Raw genomic sequence first — 21,409 nt, 5'->3', positions numbered from 1 at the left:
ATCTTTAGTCCATCTGCCTGTTCTGCTCCCCACTCTGTCTCTGATGAATTCTCTCACCCTCCCACATCTCTGGTCTGTACCCCTGTTCTTGTATAAATAAATAAATCTTTAAAAAAAAAAAAACAAAAAGAATTATGTTCAATAGAGAACCACAAGCTAAATTCAATGCTACTTTGGTATTAAGTTCACTTTTTTATTTTATCTATCTTTTAGGTAAACAAACATTTTACCTGTTTGGTTTCTGGCTGTTTGCTTCTTGAACATTCACCTTTTTCTGTACTCCATAAGTTGCCTTTATCAAATCGGCCACGAAGACATGCTAGTTCTTTTTCACGTTCCTAAAACCATCAAAAGCTCATTTTACACAAAAGCCAATAGTATTTTTTAAAAAAATATACAATACTAATAAATTTTGTCTTCAGTTTTAAAGTTAAAAAATTCATAGTACATACAGAATACAGGGCAATAATATATCTAATTTGAAACAGGTGATACAGAGAATTAAGACACTATTATTTCAGTCAAAAAGACTGGTATCAAAAGTCACTATTTGATTACTAGGTCCTATACTGAAACCATTTAATGCATAATGTTAAAAGCAATAAGTCATACCTGCTTAAGCTGTTGTGCTAAATGGGTAGTAGACGAAGATGCATTTTGCTTGAATAATCTTTCTTGGATGGCCTTTGTATTTGGAGTGATAATGGGGGTTTTATGGGGTGTGCTACGAGCTGGGCTTTCTTTGTTATGTTCTTGACAACGCTCTCCAAAGCGTTCCAGGAAAGGCTTAATTCCTGCTCCTCCTATAGAACACACATACATTTTTGTAGGCTATTCAAAATAAGTAACAACTAAGATTTCTATGGAAATCTTAGTATATCCCCAAAATGCTTTGATTCTACTAGGAATATTCATTCAGAAAGTAAACAGCTGAAAATTAAAATTTTTTTTCATCATACCATTCTATTTATTACATATTCTGAAGTAAAGAATTTGGTTTTAAACAACAAAAAAATAATTTTTAAAAGATAGGACGGTGAGGGGCCTCCCCGGTAGTGCAGCGGTTGAGTGCTGGGTTACGAGGCTGCCCACAGCCTCTGCAGTGCCGGTTCAATCCCCGGCTCCTCCCCGGCCACCGGCGAGAATCCCACATGGCGTGCAGACCTCTCCTGTCTCGCCGCTGCTCCCCTCAGCAGTGTATTTCATCAGTCTGTCTGTTCTGTTCCCCGCTCTGGCTCTGGTGGGTTCTCTCACCCTCCCGTGCTTCTGACTGTACCCAGTGCTTGTATAAATAAATAAATAAATCTTAAAAAAAAAAATCGTTTAAAAAAAAAAAAAGATAGGATGGTGGGGCTTAGAAAACTCTTAAACTCAATAATCAGAACCTAAATGATTAGAAATTGATTGTATCTGTTAATTATATACCCTAACCAACAACCATCCTGGTCTATACCCAAATACTTTTTCTTGGTTTTAGGAAGTCTAACATATAAAAATCTATGGATTAAATTCTTGCTCTTTTCAAAAGAAAAATTAGGGATTATTCATTTTATCAATGGATATCTTGATTTTATAGTCTTAAAACAGAATACATTTGAAATATTATTAGGTATATATAAAGTGGAACAAGTGGGAGATGTATCACTTCCACTACAAGAATGGTAGGGATATACTATGTAAGAGGAGGTTTATATATATATATATATATATAAACCCTCAGCAGTGTATTTTAGTGGATCTGCCTGTTCTGCTCCCTACTCTGTCTCTGGTGAATCCTCTCACCCTCCCGCCCCTGCACCTCTGGCCTACAGCCCAGTTCTTGTATGCAACCCAAATGCCCAAAAATAAATGGCTGGATTAAGCAAATGTGGCATATATACACAATAGAATACTATTCAAAAAAGATAAGCTCATGCCATTCACAGAAACATGGATGGAGCTAAAAGGTATTACGTTCAATGAAATAAGTCAGAAGGAAAAAGAAAAATACTAGATGGTTTCACTTACAGGAGTAATACAGGGGAACCAAATAACAGGTGGCGAGGGTGGGGGGGTAACAACAGCAAACAAAAAAAAAAAACTGGCAGGCAACTATAAATCAGAGACATTCTGCAAGGGAGGGGGAGGGAGGGAAGAGCACAGAGGACTATGGCGATGGCGCATGGGTGAACTGGTGGTGGGAATTCTATGGGGACTACACTATAAATAAATAAATTATATATATATATATTTTGTTTTGTTTTGTTTTGTTTTTTGAGCTGGGGTACAGGCCAGAGATGTGGGGGGTGAGAAGATCCACCAGAGACAGAGTGGGGAACAGAACAGGCAGACTGACTGAAATACACTGCTGAGAGGAGCAGCGGGCGAGACAGGAGAGGTCTGCCTTGCCATGTGGGTTTCTCCTGGCCAGCCAGGGATCGAACTCATGCTGCAGAGGCTGTGGATTGCTTCATAGTGCGGTGCTTAGCCCCTTGCACCACCAGGGAGGCCCTAAATTATATTTAAAAAAATAAAAAATTTTAAGGTCTTTCCAAAAGCACCTCTAATGAAAAATAATAGTATTCGAAGCAAACTATATTTAATGCATATTTTTTTTAGTCCTGTTTCTCAACCAAGAGCATGTGGGGATGTGGCAAAAGGTATAAGTCACCATAAAACAAATATGGGTCTCCTAGAGCATCAATTTGCTATAAGTAATCTTGAACTTTCAAATGTATAATTCACACACAGCATACACACATAATGTGAGAGTGTAATCATTTGTATACACATGTACTTTCTTTGCTACTAGCATACTTTCATAGTGAAGTTTGAAAAGCACTGCATGTTTGCTGATAAGATTATTTCTTTATTACACCACTAAAAAATGTGATTTCCAATTGCATGCTTTGACTGAATCAAAAGTAGAGGAAAAAAAGTATTTAGCATTGTCATTCTAGGAAAAAAAGTATATTTAAACTGTTTAAATGAAACAGGTTAAAAATACTTTGACCAGTAACTGGGCAAATATACACTGATGAATATTCAATCAATTAAACTTAAATATGAAAAAGTATCATTTGATACATTTAGGCATTTGCTTCAACTAGTCAACCTTGTACCATTCACAACTGGATATTAAAAATTCTGAAAACCGACATCCTGAAAATAGTCAGCAGTTACCTTAGAGCTTTAAAAAATACATAACCTGATGCTGTAGATTTGTCCTTAGGTTGAGACTGCAGACAGATTGCTCTATCTAATTCTTTTTTGGGCTGAACTCTCTGGGACACAGCTGACTTCTCAACTGGTTTCGATATCTCTGTTTTCAGAGAACTCACAGGAGTTTTTTGAAGTAGCTCAGGATTTTGTACATCACATATTTTAGCACTGGTAATGGATGGGATAAAAGATTTCACTGGGGAAGTCGTTTTCTGAAACATGATAACAGTTAAAGTAAATAATATGCAGACTATCTACAACAAAACAATCAAATCCTATTTGTTTGGAAGCCTTTATATAAACTATGGGGAAAAAAGTCTTCTTGCTCTCTAATCAAATCAATGTGAAAGGTCGGGGAAAAAAACCAACTTGTAAAAAACTCTTATTTAAGTGATAATATGTAAAGCCTGCATAATACATTAGATAATTCCATAACAAGATACTCCTGATTCTTAAAAAATTCATATTACCACACTAATAACTTCATAAATTTTAACTGTACTAGACCAAATTACATTTTTTCTTACATCAGTATTTACAAAACCTATTACTAATTATAATTAAGTACTTATGTGCACAGCATCATGTGGAGTACTTTATGCACAGTATCTCATTTGCTCTTCCCTATAACCCTTTCTTTCCCATTTTACAAATAAGAAAACAAAGTTTTGCAAATTTAAGTAACTTGTCCAAAGTCACAATTCTAATTATGTTGCAGGGCTGGGATTGAATTTAAGTGTAATTGCAAAACCTGGCTCTATAAAGACAATGCTCAGGAACACAGTATTCTTTTTCTTTATTGTTTTTAAAATAGTTATATTGTTTTTAAAAACTACTGAGGTAATGCATATGCAAGGTAACCTTTCAAACAACTTAAAAGGATCTAGAGTAAAAATATACCCACCTACCCTTGACAAGTTAATCAGTCAGCAATTTGCCTTTTGGAGGTAATTACAGCTTCTAGTTTTCAAAGATATCTGCCCATCTTATATTGCCACAGTCACAACAAAGTCTAATAAAACAATTGTCAGTGCTGTCAGATGACTAAGAGGCTCATCATTTCATATTACATACTTTCCATATTCCATATTATATATTTTGGAATTACATTAAATTAGTGTAACTTAGTTGTCAATGGCTAATTTATCTTGGGATAAGATATCAAAATCTAAGATTTTTACTTTCCATAAAACCAATATTCTAAAAATAAATATAAATAAATATGTTATATAATGATTAGATACATAAATACATGCATACATTATCACTTACAACAGAAAAAGAAAAAGGTTTCCAAAGTCCAAATTGCATTTACTTACCGCAGAGCTGGAAATTACATTAGTCAAAGCTGCTCCCACAACACTAGAGGATGGGGCTTTATTCAAAGAAGCATCACCATCCCTTTGGGAACAGTATGTAGCTTCCTGCTTAACACTGCTGCTATTGATCCTAGCAGATGCTACACTTGCAGAGGAAAATTTGGACAAACAAGTGGTACCAGGCTGTTCTTGTACACTGTTCTGCTTTGCAGATGAGTAATTTACATCATCTTCCCAGGAGCAAATAGTAGCAGCAAGGTTGGCCAGACGGCCTCTTCTCCCAACTGGAGTTGCTGAGGCCTCAGAGAGGGGTGGTTTAGGAGGGGAGGAAGCCTTTTCCTCTGATGGTATTGGTGAGTTGAGTGAGTCTTCTGGTATATCATCTGAAAACATTTTCAGAAAAAGAGTTAAAAATCCACGTTTAAGAGCTATCCTTACATGTGATACCTGGATCACTCCATTCAAAAACTAAAGAGATTAATCATTCTAAGAACTAGTAAAAAGCTCCCATGTGCAAGAAACTACCAAGCTGCTTAAATTTGACAATATCTTTTAAAACTACACGATACTTAATACAATATCCTTTTGCTTACCTCTATAACTTTCCTTAAAATAAACACTTAGTGGTAAGCAGATGACAGTTATTTTTCTGTTTTAGGAATAGGCTTAATAGACCTTTAGCTTTTCTAACTGTTCAATAAGAAAGAAAGTCTTCTTATATATTAATGTAAGTCCTCAAACATTTAACTAGCTTATACCCACAATTCTGCTTCACATTCATTAAACCATTAGTTACACTTTACCCATAAATTTCAACAAACTAGATAATGCCTTAATAAGATTTATTTTTAAGGCCAAGGTAGGCATTTGTTAACATTTGCTTTGAAGAATGTTCAAAATCACTGCTGTAAGGCTTTATGGCCTAGAATGTATAGTGCTTTTGTTGTTCTTTTGACCGCACATTAAATCACAACTCTTTTTTTAATTTATTTTAGGAAAATCTGCATTCCTCTGCCCAGAGATATTTCCTACAAAATAGAAAAGAAACATTCTTCTATTAGGCACATTTACTAGATTTACTAGTTGGCCTTCTCGGGCATAATAAAGAGGTATAAGAGACCCCACTTACTACCAAAATAGGTAAAAGTGATGACATGGAATATGCATTTGTTACATGAAAAAAAATCATTAGGTAGGTCATGACAGGCAAGAACTGAACCTTAGAATCAAGTCTTGTTGGAGTTTGAATTTTAGTTGCTGATTGTGGAAAGGTTTCTTAGCTTCTCTGACTCCAGTTTCCTCTTGTATATCATTAAGATAAAAATGTTATGTATCTCATTAAGATTCAGAATTAAATGCTACACTATATTAGGAGAAAAAAATTTAGAATGCCTAGCACTTTTTTTTTAAGATTTATTTATTCATGCATACAAGGACTGGGGTACAGGCCAGAGATTTGGGGGGGTGAAAGGATTCACCAGAGACAGAGTGGGGAACAGAACAGGTGGACTGATTGAAATACACTGCTGAAAAAAAAAAAAAAAAAGAAATACACTGCTGAGAGGAGCAAGCGGGCAGGTCAGGAGAGGTTTGCTGCTCCATGTGGGTTCCTCCCTGGCCAGCCAGGGATCAAACTCGTGCTGCAGTGCAGCTTCATAGGTTGCGTCTTAACCCCTTGCGCCACAGGGAGGCTCTAGAATGCCGAGCACTTTACACAGTATTTGCTCTTCAGATTATCATCACATCCAAAAAGCATAATCTTGGGCCTCCCTGGTGGCACAGGGGGTTGGGATGCAACCTATGAAGCAGTCCGCAGCCTCTGCAGCATGAGTTCAATTCCCGTCGGCAAGGGAGCAACCCACATGGCACAGCAGACTCTTTCCTGTTCTGTTCCCTGCTCTGTCTCTGGTGAGTCCTCTCACCCCCTACACCTCTGGCCTGTACCCTAGCTCTTGTATGCATAAATAAATAAACCTTTAAAAAAAAAGTATAATCTTGCCCATAGACAGAGCAATGGATTAAGATATGAAAACGATGATGTAAGAAAATGAAAGTTTAATTTAAAAAAATGTGATATACACAATGGATTACTACTCAGAGAAAAAAGATTAACTCTTGCCATTTGGATGGAACTGGAAGGGGAAAAAAAAAAGCTAATTGAAATAAGTTATAAGGAAAGAAATAAATATTGGATGATTTCACTCCTATATAGAATATAGAAAAAAGAAACATTCAACAACAAAAACCCACAAAGGCTCTGACAAAACAAGATCAAAATAAACCCTAAAAACAAAAAGAATTGAGACTACTAGAGGGGAAGGGGAAAAAAGGGTTGGAACAAAGGTAGGAGGAGATCCAGTGGTCTATGGTAACAGGTTATGGGTGCTTGGATGGTGGGAATGGTATGGTAACATACATCTGAAGAGATGTGAGTCTATTCCCCTAAACCATATAAGGTGTTATAAAGCAATGTTATCTCAATAAAGGGGGTAGTACGAGCTTAAAATCTTTGTTATCCAATACTTATTGAAGTTTTGGTTAAAAGAATTGAGATCTATAGAAAACTGCCTGAAAAATATATAAACCATCCATTTTTCCAGATCATTTGATTTCATTTCTGACTGTGCATTAGAATTACATACAAAGCTTTAAAAAAAAGAAAAGAAAAGAAAAGAAAATGACAAAAGCATTATCCCAGAGCTCTAGCATACTCATGAGATTCCAGTTCAATGGTCTGAATGATTTTGATGCACAGGAGCCAGGCTGAAAGCCAAACTTAAGGAATGCTGCCTTGGGTAAGGACCAGTCACCACTGAGCTGCCCACCTGCACTGTGCTGGCTGATTTTGGAACTGCTTTTACTGAACAAGCTTTGAATCAGCCCATCTGCGACCTTGAGAAACTATATATGTTTACCAGTCCCCACAAAGTCATTTTTGAGGACACAGGAAAGAAAGCTCTCTCCTAGTGCCAATGATGGTACGCTTTTATCTTTTCATTTTTTTTTAAAGATTTTTTTATTTATCCATACAAGAGCTGGGATGCAGGCTAGAGGTGTCAGGGGGTGAGAGGATTCAGAAAGAGAGTGGGGAACAGAACAGGCAGATTGACTGAAATACACTACTGAGGGGAGCAGTGGGTGAGATAGGAGAGGTCTGCTCGCCATGTGGGTTATAACGCTCCCTGGCCAGGGATCGAAGCTATCTGCAGTGGCTGTGGATAGCTTCATAGTGCTGACACTTAACCCCTTGCGCCACCAGAGAGGTCCAATCTTATAAACATTAGTCATATAACTGATAGTGTTCTACCTGCTTGTATTAGTTGCTAGCAAGTTCAGAACCACCTTGGGCTAAGTGAGGAAGAACTTAAGACCTGTAATTAATAAACTAACTTTACTCCTTCACGACTTTCTTTCTCCTTCCTTTATTTTCTCTTCACCCTGATTTCCTCATTTTCATGTTCTATAATATATGTATTTTTGTAAGTCATCTCAAGGCTTTTTGTGTAACAAGGTATAAAATAAATAAAATTAATCATAGCCTTGTTATATGAGTGTCAATTCACTTCTCAGGTTCTCCATCTGATTAAAGGCAGGGATCCTGTCACTTTATTAGCTTACAGCATCTTAGCATAATATACTCTGCAGTTGCTAAATAAATGCCTTTTGATGTTTTTTCTCTGTCCCCTAATGAACAGCACCATAAACCTTAGTCACTAAGGATTATTTAATTACTGAATCCATGAAGTAGGATTTCTTAAATATAGATCTGAAGGTAAGCAAAGCTAGTAATGCCAAGATTATATGGAGTTCTGTATTTTTTTTTAATTGCAAATACAAGATAATATAAGATTACGCGTTTGTGAACTGGTCTAAGAATTACATCATCTACTCCAATGAGAACACAAACAATGCATATACTATTGATACTACTGATATACACACCATTTGCAAGCAAAAGATACTTGGGTTACAGATAAAACAAAAGTATTATCTTTCATGTATTAATTGATAAATAAAAATTTTCAACATTTCAAATTGAGTTTTACTTAAATAATATACTGACCAATCCATTTAAATATACCTGTCATGTCATTATTATCCCAATGGCGCCGTTGCTCTGCCAGTTTTTGCATTCGAGTTTTAACTGAGGAGGTTTTAGTTGTTTCCTGTGTTGAGTTCAGACCTCTCTTCCCACCCAGCTGTGATGCTGGATCACTACTAGGAGCTAATGGTGCTTGTGGCTGCCCCTGACTGGGAGAAGAGGATTTTGCAGAAGCTGATTCAACAGGTTGTTTATTTTCCAAGTTAGAAACTTCTACTTCAGTGTTGTCAGAACAGCGCTTTTTTGATGGTGATGGCTTTGTACAAGATTTCTCTAGATTAAAAAGAAAAAAAGGAAAATTTTCCAGATTCTGTAATTTCTTACAGCATGAAAAACTTGCAACAGGATACTCAGCAAATTAATAAAACATCATGTTTCTCTATTCCTTTAAATGATTTAACTGATAAGAAATACATAAAATTCCACTTCCTGTAACTTAAAAATCTGACATGAGTTTTTTATTTAAGCAAACATAATTTATGGTTTTACAAACCTAAATGAAAATAAATTCAAATAACACTCTCATGTTAATGCATAATAGTTTATGTAGTCTTAAGACAATAGGAAATTAAACATGCATACACACAGAATAAAAAATGTTCTTAAGAGTTTAAACATCATTTAATCATCTCATTCTTACATAAGAATGATCAAGCAAAGATAAGTTAAGCTCCCTGCTTAAAGTGACACTCGAGTGAGCTGAGGATAGAAAGCAGGATTTCTGCTTTTAAAACAATCTTTCATGGACAATAAGCATGGGTATAAGGACTCATGGTTTGAGGTTTAGGAGAGAGGCAGGGAACCAAAAGAGTAACTGAATTACATGACCAATACCAAACAAATCCATCAACACAAGTGTTTCACTATATTTCACAATTTAAATGTTTGTGAACACCTACAAAATAAATTTGTCTTAAAATACCCATACAATATTACATATAATCAGGAATGATTTTCAATATTTGTCCTAGAGAGTTAGCAATTTAAAAAGTAAAAAAGAAAATCCCATATGAGGCCAGTTTCAATGGCTGCCTAACCAAGTATTCTTACTCTGGAAGTTTTATCAAAGTATCATTAGTATAAAGTCATGATTGCTCTACCTGACATCAACCTAAATAAATATTCATCAGTAATCATTCTAATCTTCTGAACTCCTTTATGGATCTATTTTCTATGAACATATGAAATAATTTTTTTAACTGTTCCAATTTTAACATGCAACACCACCTAGAAGTACAGAATTCTCCAAATTTACAATTCTTATATAAAACAGTAGATACTTCCATTTAAGCATCAAAATGTAGTTCCATCCAGTGGTTTTCAAGTACATAGTACTCAATATTTGATTGTAGAAACCTATGTCATTATAGAAATGGGAACAGATCCCAGACTGGGGCCTGGCCTCTATTTTCCCTCTGAATTCCATACCATGTAATGCACTTCCTTTCCTACCTTCAAAATGTATGAACAGTTGAAAATGAATTCTCATACTATGGCTAGTTTCCAAAATAACTGTGTGCTAGTCCCAGGCCTTTCCTCTGCTTTTCTGTAATATTGTAATACAAAATACCGTATTGCTTTTTATATGCAATTAGCATTATACTAAGGAAAAGTATTCTCTCCAGACTATTCATCATTCTAGAAAATGACTAAAGCAGCTGGTTGATATAGGCTGGGAATGCCAGGATTTAGGAAAGAATAGGTAGTTTCCAGGTGAGTTTGGGTTTGTTGATACTGTTTTGTTTTGTTTTTAAATTTTATCTACTCTATAGACTAACAACCTATATTTTGTGCCAACCTTTAAAAAACTGGTTCAAAAGAGAGAGGATGAAAAGATTCACTAAATGTCAAGCATTTGAAAAAGGTCTCCTTTTGTTCCTTCGCTCATGCCAGGGAGGCGATCTAAACTTGGTGGTTAGCTGTTGTGCATTTTGGGGTAAATCTCACACTACTGCCAGTTTAAGTGTTCCCCTGCTTCTGTATTTTTCTTCCCATGGGGTAAATTTGGACTGAAGAAAATAAAAAGTTCAACTAATCAATTTGAAATTATTTGCTCCTGCTCTGGCCTAAAAGATTCTAGCCCTAATAAAACAGGCACAAAATAGAAGATAAGGCTAATCTTTCCCTCAGAGACCATTTGTCTTTCAAAGACTTTCTTATCTTGCACAATGAAACATTTAAGGCTTATCACCTTTAAAAAAGTGCAAATTTTGCTTTTCCCTTCCACAAGTCTTTTACCTTCACCACCAGGGAGGGGTTGCTGGTTACTTGCTTCAGATAGTGGCTCTCTGGCTCGCTTAATGTGAGTCCCAGACCACGCTGCTGCTGTGGGCCTCTCAGCCATTTTTCTCTGAAGATTCTCTCGCCTGGCACGGGTTCGTTCAAGCAGTTTCTACATATATATCAGTGGTAGAACACAAGTTTATTTAAACATTCACAAAACTAAAATCACCAGTTGCCATGTAAGACAACAGTTAAATAACATTTCAAAATGAAATCCTAGTAATTAAGATTCACCAAATGAACCGCCCAGTGACAAAATGATTAAGACATAACATGAACATTAAAGGAGGAATAAAATGCATAAAGCTAGTTGCAGAAGATTTTAAATAGCCAAACATTTTTTTCTGCTTCAATCAAAAGAACTTATTTCCATACCCTTGAATTGGGCTGGTTTTATGATTTGCTTTGACCAATAAAATGTACTGTTGACTTCTAATCCCAGGTCTCAAAAGTTCTTGTAGTTTCTGTTCTCCCTTTTTGGGAACACTGGACTGCATGAAGCAAGCCCAAGAATGTTAGAGACACAAGGCCCAGTTGACAGGCAGTATCAACCACCAGACATGAGAGTAAGAGCATTTTAGATCATCCAACCCCAGACAATTTGCCAAATCCCTAAAGGTTCCCGATAACCCCAGGAGAAAATAGAAGAAGCACAGCCCAGCTAACACCAACATAAATTGTTGACCCACTGAATTATGACAAGTAATCAGAGTTTGAAGCACTCTGGCAGAAATACGGTCCCTCAAAGATGCTTATGTCTTTATCCCTGAACCTGTGAATGTTACCTCATACAGCAAAAGAACTGTTGCTGATGTGATTAAATTGAAAAAGTACTTGTGGGAGGATTATCTGGATTATCTGGATGGGCCCAAAAGAATCACAATGGTGCTCCTCTGAGAAAGGAGAGGCAGGAAGGTCAGTGTCAGAGAAGATGCCAAGCAAGAGGTCTGAGACGAGGGGAAGCAGAGGTCTGAGCAATGATTGGCTTTGAAGATGTAGGAAGGGGCCATAAGTCAAAAAATACAAGAGCCATCAAACTTCTGACCTACAGAAAATAATAAATATGCATGATTTTAAAGCTACTAGATTTGTAGTAATTTGTTATAGCTGTCACTCAGATTTGAGGTGATGGTAAACACCTTTGAAAATGTGGTACTGCATAAAGGAGAGAAACTAAAAATCTAACATTTTAATTAAATACCAACATATAATAAAATAATTAAGTTAAAATCTTACTCATTCCATAAAATCATGAATATTCCTTTTTTTATTACCTGGAACCAACCAATATTCCTACTTGAATTAGTGTGGTAAAACAAACACAAGACCCTGTAAAATATTAATTCTCTTTCCAATGCACACAACTAATGAAGAGACACACCTTATTGGCTGGAGTTTATACAATGCTCTAAAATCATAGCTGTAATAGTGCAGGCTAAGGAATTAATGTCCATTTGATCATCTTAATTAAAATAGAATAATAACTTTTTAAAATTTCCGGGCCTCCCCTGGTGGCACAGCGGTTGAGTGCTGGGCTGCAAAGCTGTCCCCAGCCTCTGCAGCACCAGTTCCATCCCTGGCAACCGGCGAGGGTCCCACATGGCACAACAGACCTCTCCTGCCACGCCCACTGCTCCCCACAACGGTGTATTTCGTCAGTCAGCCTGTTCCGTTCCCCGCTCTGACTCTTGTGAATTCTCTCACCCTCCCACGCTTCTTTCTGCCTGTACCCAGTGCCTTTATAAATAAATAATTAAAAAAAAATTTCCTTGAGTAAGTCAAAGAAACCTGAGCTAAGTTTGGAAGAAGGCAAGCTATTTTTCCTAGGAAAATTTTCTAATTTAAAGTTCATTGAAATGATACAAAATATATATCACTGAAAGAGCAATTTGTGAACCAAATACCTCTAAAACACAAGATCTTCAGTCTTTAAATAAATATTCAACAAACTCAAAATGATACTGTTACACAAATTCATATTTTCTGATTCTCCCCCACCACATTCAAAACTAGCCAAATTACATTCACTCATGGACATGCCCACATTCCATTCTGGTCAGTTAAGTCTTGTGAGTCAGTGTATTTTCAGTTACCATGAGCTATGGATCACAACAAAAGAATGTGGCTTTGCCATTCAAATATAAGAATGTAGTTTTGCCATTCAAATAAACACAAGTTGCTATTGTCCACACTGGATTAAAAAAAATCTCAAGATTAAAAAAATCAAAATAGATAAGAAAAAATATCTGTAAAGTAAAACTAATAAGCACCAAGGATTAAAAGAAATTATGTATCTAAAGTATATAAACTCAAAAATTCAATAAATGCTATCCTTCCTTACAACAGTATATAAGGAATTTAAGGGTTCTTTTAAATAAAAGGTACATTTCTTCAAAAATCAGACCTCCTTCACAATAGAGAGGCATAAAAAATCAAAACACTTCAATAACTGACATAATGGGGAAAAAGATATTCCACATTGATAAATCTCAGAAAATCAAAGTTCATGAACCCTAAGCAATTTCTGCCACATATATCCCAAATCATTTCTTTTTTTAAAAAGATTTTATTTATTTATTTATTTATTTATTTATTTATACATACAAGCACTGGGTACAGTCAGAAGCGCGCACGGGAGGGTGAGAGAATTCACCAGAGCCAGAGCAGGGAGCAGAACAGGCAGAAGAACCAAAGTACACTGCTGAGGGGAGCAGCGGGCGGCAGGAGAGGTCTGTGCGCCATGTGGGACCGACCCTCCTCCAGTGGCCGGGGAGCAGCTGGGGATCGAACCGGCGCTGCAGAGGCCGCGGGCAGCTTTGCAACCCAGCACTCAACCGCTGCACCACCGGGGAGGCCCCCAAATCATTTCTGATGGAAATTTTTCTCGATGGTACTACTGATTTCCCTGTCTTCTTAGAAGAGACACAATATAAATTGACTTCGTGTTATTTCTGTTATGTTCTAGCAGCTTTCCTTCCTGGGTCACTATAGAAATAAAAACTTTATTCAGCACAGTAACAGCAGACTGACTTATGCTCAGCCTACAGGCATAAAAGTATTAAAGGTATCTAACAAGAAAAACTGCTTTATAAGGTATTTTGATTGTAGTTTTTTCCTCAAGGCTGCTACATAAAGTTCTAACTTGGCACACCTAAACTCTGGGTTTCCCTGTGCTAATCTTGGACTGGGACGAGAGCAGATCTTCAAATTAAGCTCACACTGATGTTATGAAGTTGGTGGTCTTAAAATCACTTAACAAGTATAAGGCTTCTATAGGACTCAATAAAGTTAGAGTGTGCACACACTAACTCACTTTATTTTCTAAACTGTATTTGGTTGATTCTGTTTTTACCACTATTTTGCAGATGACGAAACTCAGGCTTGGGCCTCCCTGGTGGCGCAAGGGATTAAAACACAACCTACGAAGCAATCCGCAGCCACTGCAGCACGAGTTCAATCCCCGGCCAGGGAGCTACCCACATGGCACAGCAGACCTCTCCTGTCTTGCCCGCTGCTCCCCTCAGCAGTGTATTTCAGTCAGTCTGCCTGTTCTGTTCCCCACTCTGTCTCTGATGGGTCCTCTCACCCCCCACACACATCTCTGACCTGTACCCCAGTTCTTGTATGCATAAATAAATCTTTTTTAAAAATTAATAAAAAAAAAAGAAACTCAGGCTCAAGTTATAAACCACCACATAGTGTGGCAGGGTAGTGGCAGGGTAGAACTCAAATCCAGTATGGTCTCTTAACCACTATGCTCTAAACTGTCTCTTAACTGAATCCAAATGCTCTTGTAATGAACTTATTTTCAGCAGAAGTAACTTCCTATTGTGACAGGATGGTCCCCAGGAAAAGAGGAGGTTCGGGTTCCCTGCCCCACCCAAGGAAGAGTGGAGCTGAGCAGGGAGAAGCTAGAGAGAACACTGGAACAGGAAGGAAGATGGAGAGCCAGAAGGACACCTGAAGGAGCTACATGCGGCAGAGAGACATGCAAAGAAACTGCACTTGTTTCTTGGTTGTGGACTGGTTGAAAATATATGGGTGAGAAGACCTGTGGGGTGGTTAACAATGGCAGCTTTTATGTTGATTTGGTTCCTTCTGCCCCTTACTTATGGGCTCCCACCAGAAGGTGCTTTAGATTGAGGCAAACTTTCGGGCCTCAGTGGTCCTGCTTTGGGCCAACCCTACTTGGCTGGGCATTTACCCACAAGGGGATGGGTAATTTCAGGTGCTTTCCCTTCTCTTTATTGCACACTAATTGTATTAAAGTTCCTTTCCATTAAAGGTCTTATGCACTAGAGTATGTTTTCTCTTGATGTAGTGGATGGCAGAACGGATTTAGAGTGGGCAGGTTTGGGGGTTCTGAGGTGCCCCTCACCCTGCTCTGTAACAATATCAATGTATTTTTAATGCAATCAGCTGATCTTAATAATTATCTTCCTCAACTACTTGTTCATCCATGAGTCAAGATGAATTCTGTATTTCTGTTTGATACAAGAACATTAGAAAGATATTCTCCTGTAGGCCCTGTCTAGATCCTGGTTCAAACAACTGCAAATATGTATGAGACACTTGGGAAAATCTGTACACTGAGAATGTATTTGATATTAAGGAAATGTTATTAATTTCTTAGGTGTGATAAGGCATTATTCTTGTGTTTTTCAAAAAGATTCTTATCAGTGATAAATATTGACATATTTAAAATTACATGATGTCTAAGACACACTTCCAAGTAACCCAGGAGGTGGTACATTTCAGGATACAGTGAAACAACATGGCCATAAGTTGCTGGCTAATGGGTGTCTGTTCTTTATTATATTTACTATATTTATTATATATACTTTGAAATTTTCTACAATAAAGAAAAGACATTGCTAAAATGTTCTGACAGTTACTGTTATATATAATTCTTTCTTTGTAAAATAATTTGCACTGAATGACTCTTTTCTATATTAATTCAGCGGAATGGCATTAGTGGTGCTTGTTGTTAGGGAAACACCTGTCTTAATAGGAAAACACATCCCTATCTACACTGGCAGGAAACATCTTCAACAGGTAAGATCTAACTAACAGGAAGATCTAGCTTCCCACCTGGAGATTAAGCAGAGTATGACAAGCAGAAAAGACGAGGAATGGAAGAGTGTGCCACGCAATAGTAGGCGGGAGGAGAATCAAGCATTGTTGGAGGAAAAGAGAATTTAGGGTGGTTGTTGCCTTTCTGAATCATTGTTTCCAAGAGAATGAAGTCCTAATGCCCTAAGCATTAATGTAATGAATTAACATCTCGCCTATGCTCGTAGGAATGCCCTATTAGGTATGAACTGCCTTGGGAAGCTTGAGGAAAGAGTTCCTCAAAAAATTTTCTGTTTTATGGTTTTGATAAGGAACTCTGATCGAGAAAGTCATTTTAACTAATTTTCAGACAAGGAACTGTATTAGTTGCTTTCACTAGTAAAAAATGTTATGAACCTTGTAATCAAGCAGTTATCACTGGAGCAAGTTCAAATAGTTCAGTCATTACCAATTAAGGAAAAGATGTCAAAGCTATTTATTCCAACTGTGACTGCTCTACCTTTTCATGATAGAAACTGCACATTAAACCATGCATATTTGAGCACACTCTAAAATGCAAGGTTCCTTTCAAAGGAAAATTTTTTCACTGAGATTTGTACTAACTTCAGAATACTATATTTAAGTAAAATGAAATAACAATTTACAGCCCTCTTTCAAAATACTTTGTTCTTTCCAGGTACTTGGAACAGAAAGAGTATTCAGAACACAGAGAAGCAATGTTTTAAGGTTTTCTATTCTAACAAAACTTTTTTAACTTAGTCATCTTTAAGCCCGCTTTGCAACAACTCAAAAGACAACAGCTTTAAACTTGCACAACTAAAGAAAGAGGAACTGCCTTGGAAGAAAAGAGTGTACAGTTGAACATGTCAATGTGCATTCTCTATAAGCCAAAGCTACATCAATAACTGACACAATAACGACGTAATTAATCCGAATTCAATTTTCAAAAAAAAAAAGTAAAGTAGAATTAAGTGTTGCCGTAATATTATGCTCTGTACACAAACAAAAAAAAGGTTAAGTCATGGGCCAATGCTTCTGCTTTGTACATAAGTCTACTGGCAGCGCTTGTTTTCAATTAATTTCAAACCCGAAACTTCTCCAGCTCGCTGAGCGACGGAATCTGAAGGGACTACTGATTTTACAGGCACGGATGCAATGGTTTCAAGCACTGGTTTATTTTAACGTTTTGCTGTCATTTCGTTAGCAGTATCCCTAAATGCAGCTTCTCCGCGAGCCACATGAACCCCGTAAAATCACATTCCATTCTGTTCCCAAGAGGCGGCGGCACACACGGCACTGACTCACTCAGGCACCGGACTCCACCCTACAGCTGCCCGGCGGGGCTGTTACAGTTAGGGACCCGTTTCGTCTGGCCCCAAGCCCACGCTCGCGGAGGACAGGGCTTCATCCCAAGGGGCATTACAATAACCGGGGCGGGGTGGGGGGGGAAGCCCACTGGGGCTTTTTCCCTACCGCCTTTTAGGACAGACTCAAGTCCTCAACAGGACCAGAACCACGGGAAAACCGCAAGCACAGCGGCCGACGACAGCGCCTCAGAGACCACCCCCCGCCGACCCCGACTCCCCGAGCCGTGACCCCCCGCACTCCTTCTGCGCAGGCGCGCGCACGCGTCCTCCGCGGGTGGGCCCAGAGGTTGACAGAAAGTGGGAGGGGGGGTCCGAGGGGGATCATGACAGGCTCGCCCGCAAGTTTTTCTCACCTCCGTAAAAGGGTCCATCGCCCCAAGCTTCTTGTGTCGATTGCGAGATGGCGGAAACGGTGGTTCAAATTCAAAAAAAGAAAAGAAGTGAGTCCCGGTTTAGTGTGTCACCCGGAGAAAAGGAGCCCGGGGCGGCAGTGCTCCCCCAACCTCCTCTCCGGTTCCCTCAGTCTCCAGAGTCAGACTGGGCCTCCGCCGGCCGTTCGAATTTGAATTTCAGCGCCCGCAGCCGCGCGCATGCGCCTGGGGAGGGGTGCGCATCCCCCGCCCCCACAGAAGGTCACGTGGCCTCTCCGGCCGCGTGCGTCCTCAGGGTTTCCGGGTCCCTGCTCTCCGCCCAGAGCAGGCAGCGGGAAGCGGCAGTAGGTGCGGTTCTCCGGGCATTTCAACCGCCTGCCTGCCGAACCCCACCCCCGAGGCTTGTTCACCCCGCCCTTTTCAAGCCGGTAGGTTCACACCCGCTGTGCGTGGGCGTTCCCGCCTTCCTGCATTCTTAAATACATAATTAAGAGCCCTTGTTTTGGAAATCCCACTGGCCTTTGGGCCTTACGTAGCTCTTCGCCCTACCTTATTTTCCCCTAAGGCTTCTGCAGTCCTCGGGTAGGAGCAAAGCCAGAGTTTCCTGGACACTTAGTGCTAATGACTTATGACCCACCTTGCCCGCTGGAGGCCTTTCCTACTGGAAAAATTAAGACTAACATAGACTGTATATGAAAAGTTTATACACAGAGCTCCTTCATGCTTGTTATTGTATTTTACTTTTTGTTATTTTTCAGTGGTTTACATTCTACACAACTGTGGTGTTACATTTTTACTCTTCCATATGTGCACATGCTTTGTGCTTCCTGTTTTAAGTCCCTCCCAACTGCATACCATTAATGTTAGAACTGTAAAGATTTGAGAAGCCATATACTTTAATCCTTCCTTTTTACAGTTTAGAGAAAGGAGGCCCTGAGACGTTAACTGGTCCAAGAAAAGTAAAAGTCACATTCTCAGTTCATGGTATGCTTTCCACCACTAGATCAGGTTGTGTCTCATGTTTATAGATTACTCTAATTGCTAAATACGTTACCTAGTTACCGTATCAGATGCCTTTCGCATTTAGCAAGGCTCTGCTGGGACTTGTAAAGAGGCTTCTTCTTGACTTGTTGGTTTGAAAGTAACACCATGTAGATTACAGAATGCCCAACGGCTGAACATACCAAAACTGTTCCTCCCAAGTAAGGTAAATGTACAATTATTTTAGATAACTGACATTTTGAGACAGTCTTTTCTATATAATAATCTGTAGTGAGAAAGACTGTTACAGTGAGATTATATATACATATGTTTTCAGGGTGGTTTTCAGCTTATTAACATTTCAATTCTAGCGATCAGTAAACATTACAAAAGGTATTTCACTAATAATATCTGTAATTTGAATTTTGATGTCATGGAGTGTAAATAAAAATTCTTAGTGTGTGTTAGAAAGAAGTTGCTTGACTCTATCAGGGCTATATGTTACTTAGACTTAGGTAAATCATTGAACACTATTTTTTAACCTTTTGGGGAAGTCATGGACTCTTTTGAAAATACAATTAAAGATGATCCTTTACCTAGAAAAACGCTTGTTCAATCATAAACTAATAGGCTTTCGTGAAGTTTATGGTTACCAGGTTAAGAACCTCTGATTTAGCCTTTGAATTTTAGTTTGCTCCAAATAATTAACAATCCTTAGAGTTGTTAGGAGGATCACATGAAAAATTGAGATTCAAAAGTAGTCTGTAATAAGAATATGCAAGTGTTTAGTATATCAAATTGTTGGTATTTAACTCAAAATATGCCACTTAAGAACAAAAGAGAAAAGATGCTTGAATTTTTATCAAGTGCTGGACAGGAAAGGGGTGGGTGGCGGACTGTTTTAAACAACATTGGAAAATGAGTCCGGGAATTTTTGTAGTTTGTGCCTTCTGACTTTGGCCTCTGTGAACCATAGATCTTTATAGCTTGATTCTAGTTAAGACTAAAAGAAAACTAAAGCAATTGCACAATATAGCTATGCAAAACATTTAGTTTATCTTACTTTACAGTCCCCTTACATCTTTGCTCTTTGACCTGGGGAAGAGGAGGAGAGGAAGGGATGGGGGAGGAAGAAGAGGAAGAGCACCACAACAATTGCTATAACTTATTAAAATCTGTGTGCCATAAACTGTGCTGGATCTCAAGTTTATTCTCCTGGAATACTATTATCTCCTAACATGTCTCTTTATTTTCATTCTTTCCCTTTTGGAGTTTATTTTCCATTTTATAAACTAAAAGTACTTTTATCCTTTGAAAATTGTGTTATAGAATATTTTCAGTTTACTTTTAAAAAGTAGTGAATAAAACAGGTAACTGTGTATTCACCACATTGCTTGAAAAATATTTAATATTACACATAAAATTGAGGTCTCCCTTTCCCTCTCTCCTCCTTAATCCCATTCACCTTCCACTCCCACAGAGGTAAAACTGTCTGATTTTGTTGTCTATCATTCCGTTGAAATTGGCTTTTATTATACATCTACAAATATGTGAATAAAAATAGTGTCTTACATCTTTCTGCAGCTTTTAATAAGATTCATCCTAATAACTATAACTGCATTTCATTTATTTTTGTGCTATATTCTATTGCATGAATATACAATAGAATATAGTATATTTATATGTATATTCTATTGCATGAATATACATGTAAATTATATGGATACATGTAATTTATGTATCCATTATCTTGTTAATACATTGGACTTCTTTCCAGTTTTTCATTTCAAAGATCCCATTTGTCATGAATATTTTAATGCTACAAAACTTTCTCTAGGGTAATTAGAATCATTGCAACAAGTGTATTTCAATGTCATTGGTAGATATTAAAAATAAATTGTTCTTTCAAATGATACAGTAAGTTATACACCACTCAGTAGTAGATCCGCATGCTCTTGGGTACTTTTCAGATAGTGGTGTTCCTGTTTTTGTGCATATTTTTTATCACTATGAAGGTGACCATTTCTGTGTTTATTTGCCTTTCAGTTTTCCTTTTCTGCAAATTTCAACTTCATATCCTTTGCATTTTACCTTGTGGTTGTCTTTTTCTTACTGATTTGTAAGCTTTTTGTTGCTTGTTTACTGTTTCATGAAAAGGTAACCTTTTTGGTTTTTGACTTATAAATATCTTTTCATAGTTTGTCTTTTCACTTTTGAAAAGTTTACCATCCTAGGCCTCTCTGGTGGCCCAGGGAGTTAAGGTATGGCACTATGAAGGTATGGGCAGCTGCTGCAGCACTTGGATCCCCTGCCAGGGAACTAACCCACGTGGCACACAACGGACCTCTCCTGTCTCTCTCGCTGCTCCCCTCAGCAGTGTATTTCAATGGATCTGCCTCCACTCTGTCTCTGGTGAATCCTTTCACCTCTGCCTATACCCCAGCTCTGGCCTACACCCCCAGCTCTGATATGCATAAATAAATCAATCTTAAAAAAAAAAAGTTTACCATCCTGAGTATTTTTGTAAATGGCACCATATCCATACAGTTGCTCAAACCAAAAAAATAACCTCTTTCAATTTCCTCTTTCTCTCACCAAAATATATCCTGGGTCTTCTGCTTCTCCCTGTCTATAACTTCCATGTCACTCTAAGCCATCACCAACCTGACTTGGCACAAAGCAAGAATCTCCCCTCTTGTTTCCCTGCTTCCA

The 21,409-nt window shown here is 38.0% G+C and overlaps 1 protein-coding gene across 6 annotated transcripts in view; it reads right to left on the bottom strand.

Moving 5' to 3' along the window:
* ANLN (anillin, actin binding protein) overlaps positions 1-21,409 on the bottom strand; it is a 107,794-nt gene that overhangs the window by 41,898 nt on the left and 44,487 nt on the right. For 3 of the 6 annotated variants that reach the window (XM_037510222.2, XM_037510226.2, XM_037510234.2), the window contains exons 2-7: positions 10,861-11,014; positions 8,602-8,895; positions 4,521-4,903; positions 3,188-3,413; positions 613-803; positions 231-338 (exon numbers count right to left, since the gene is read on the bottom strand). In XM_037510222.2, coding sequence (XP_037366119.1) covers positions 231-338; positions 613-803; positions 3,188-3,413; positions 4,521-4,903; positions 8,602-8,895; positions 10,861-11,014 — 1,356 coding nt within the window. Of the gene's footprint in view, positions 1-230; positions 339-612; positions 804-3,187; positions 3,414-4,520; positions 4,904-8,601; positions 8,896-10,860; positions 11,015-17,451; positions 17,526-17,698; positions 17,933-21,409 lie in introns of those variants that run through there. The other 3 variants (XM_037510227.2, XM_037510236.2, XM_037510238.2) reach the window with 2 other exon arrangements.

The sequence above is a fragment of the Talpa occidentalis genome, unplaced genomic scaffold, assembly GCF_014898055.3.
Source record: "Talpa occidentalis isolate TD23 unplaced genomic scaffold, MPIMG_talOcc4v2.1, whole genome shotgun sequence".
Lineage (NCBI taxonomy): Eukaryota > Metazoa > Chordata > Mammalia > Eulipotyphla > Talpidae > Talpa > Talpa occidentalis.
The sequence above is the reverse complement of the archived record's forward strand: the minus strand, read 5'-3'. Positions and strand labels throughout refer to the sequence as shown.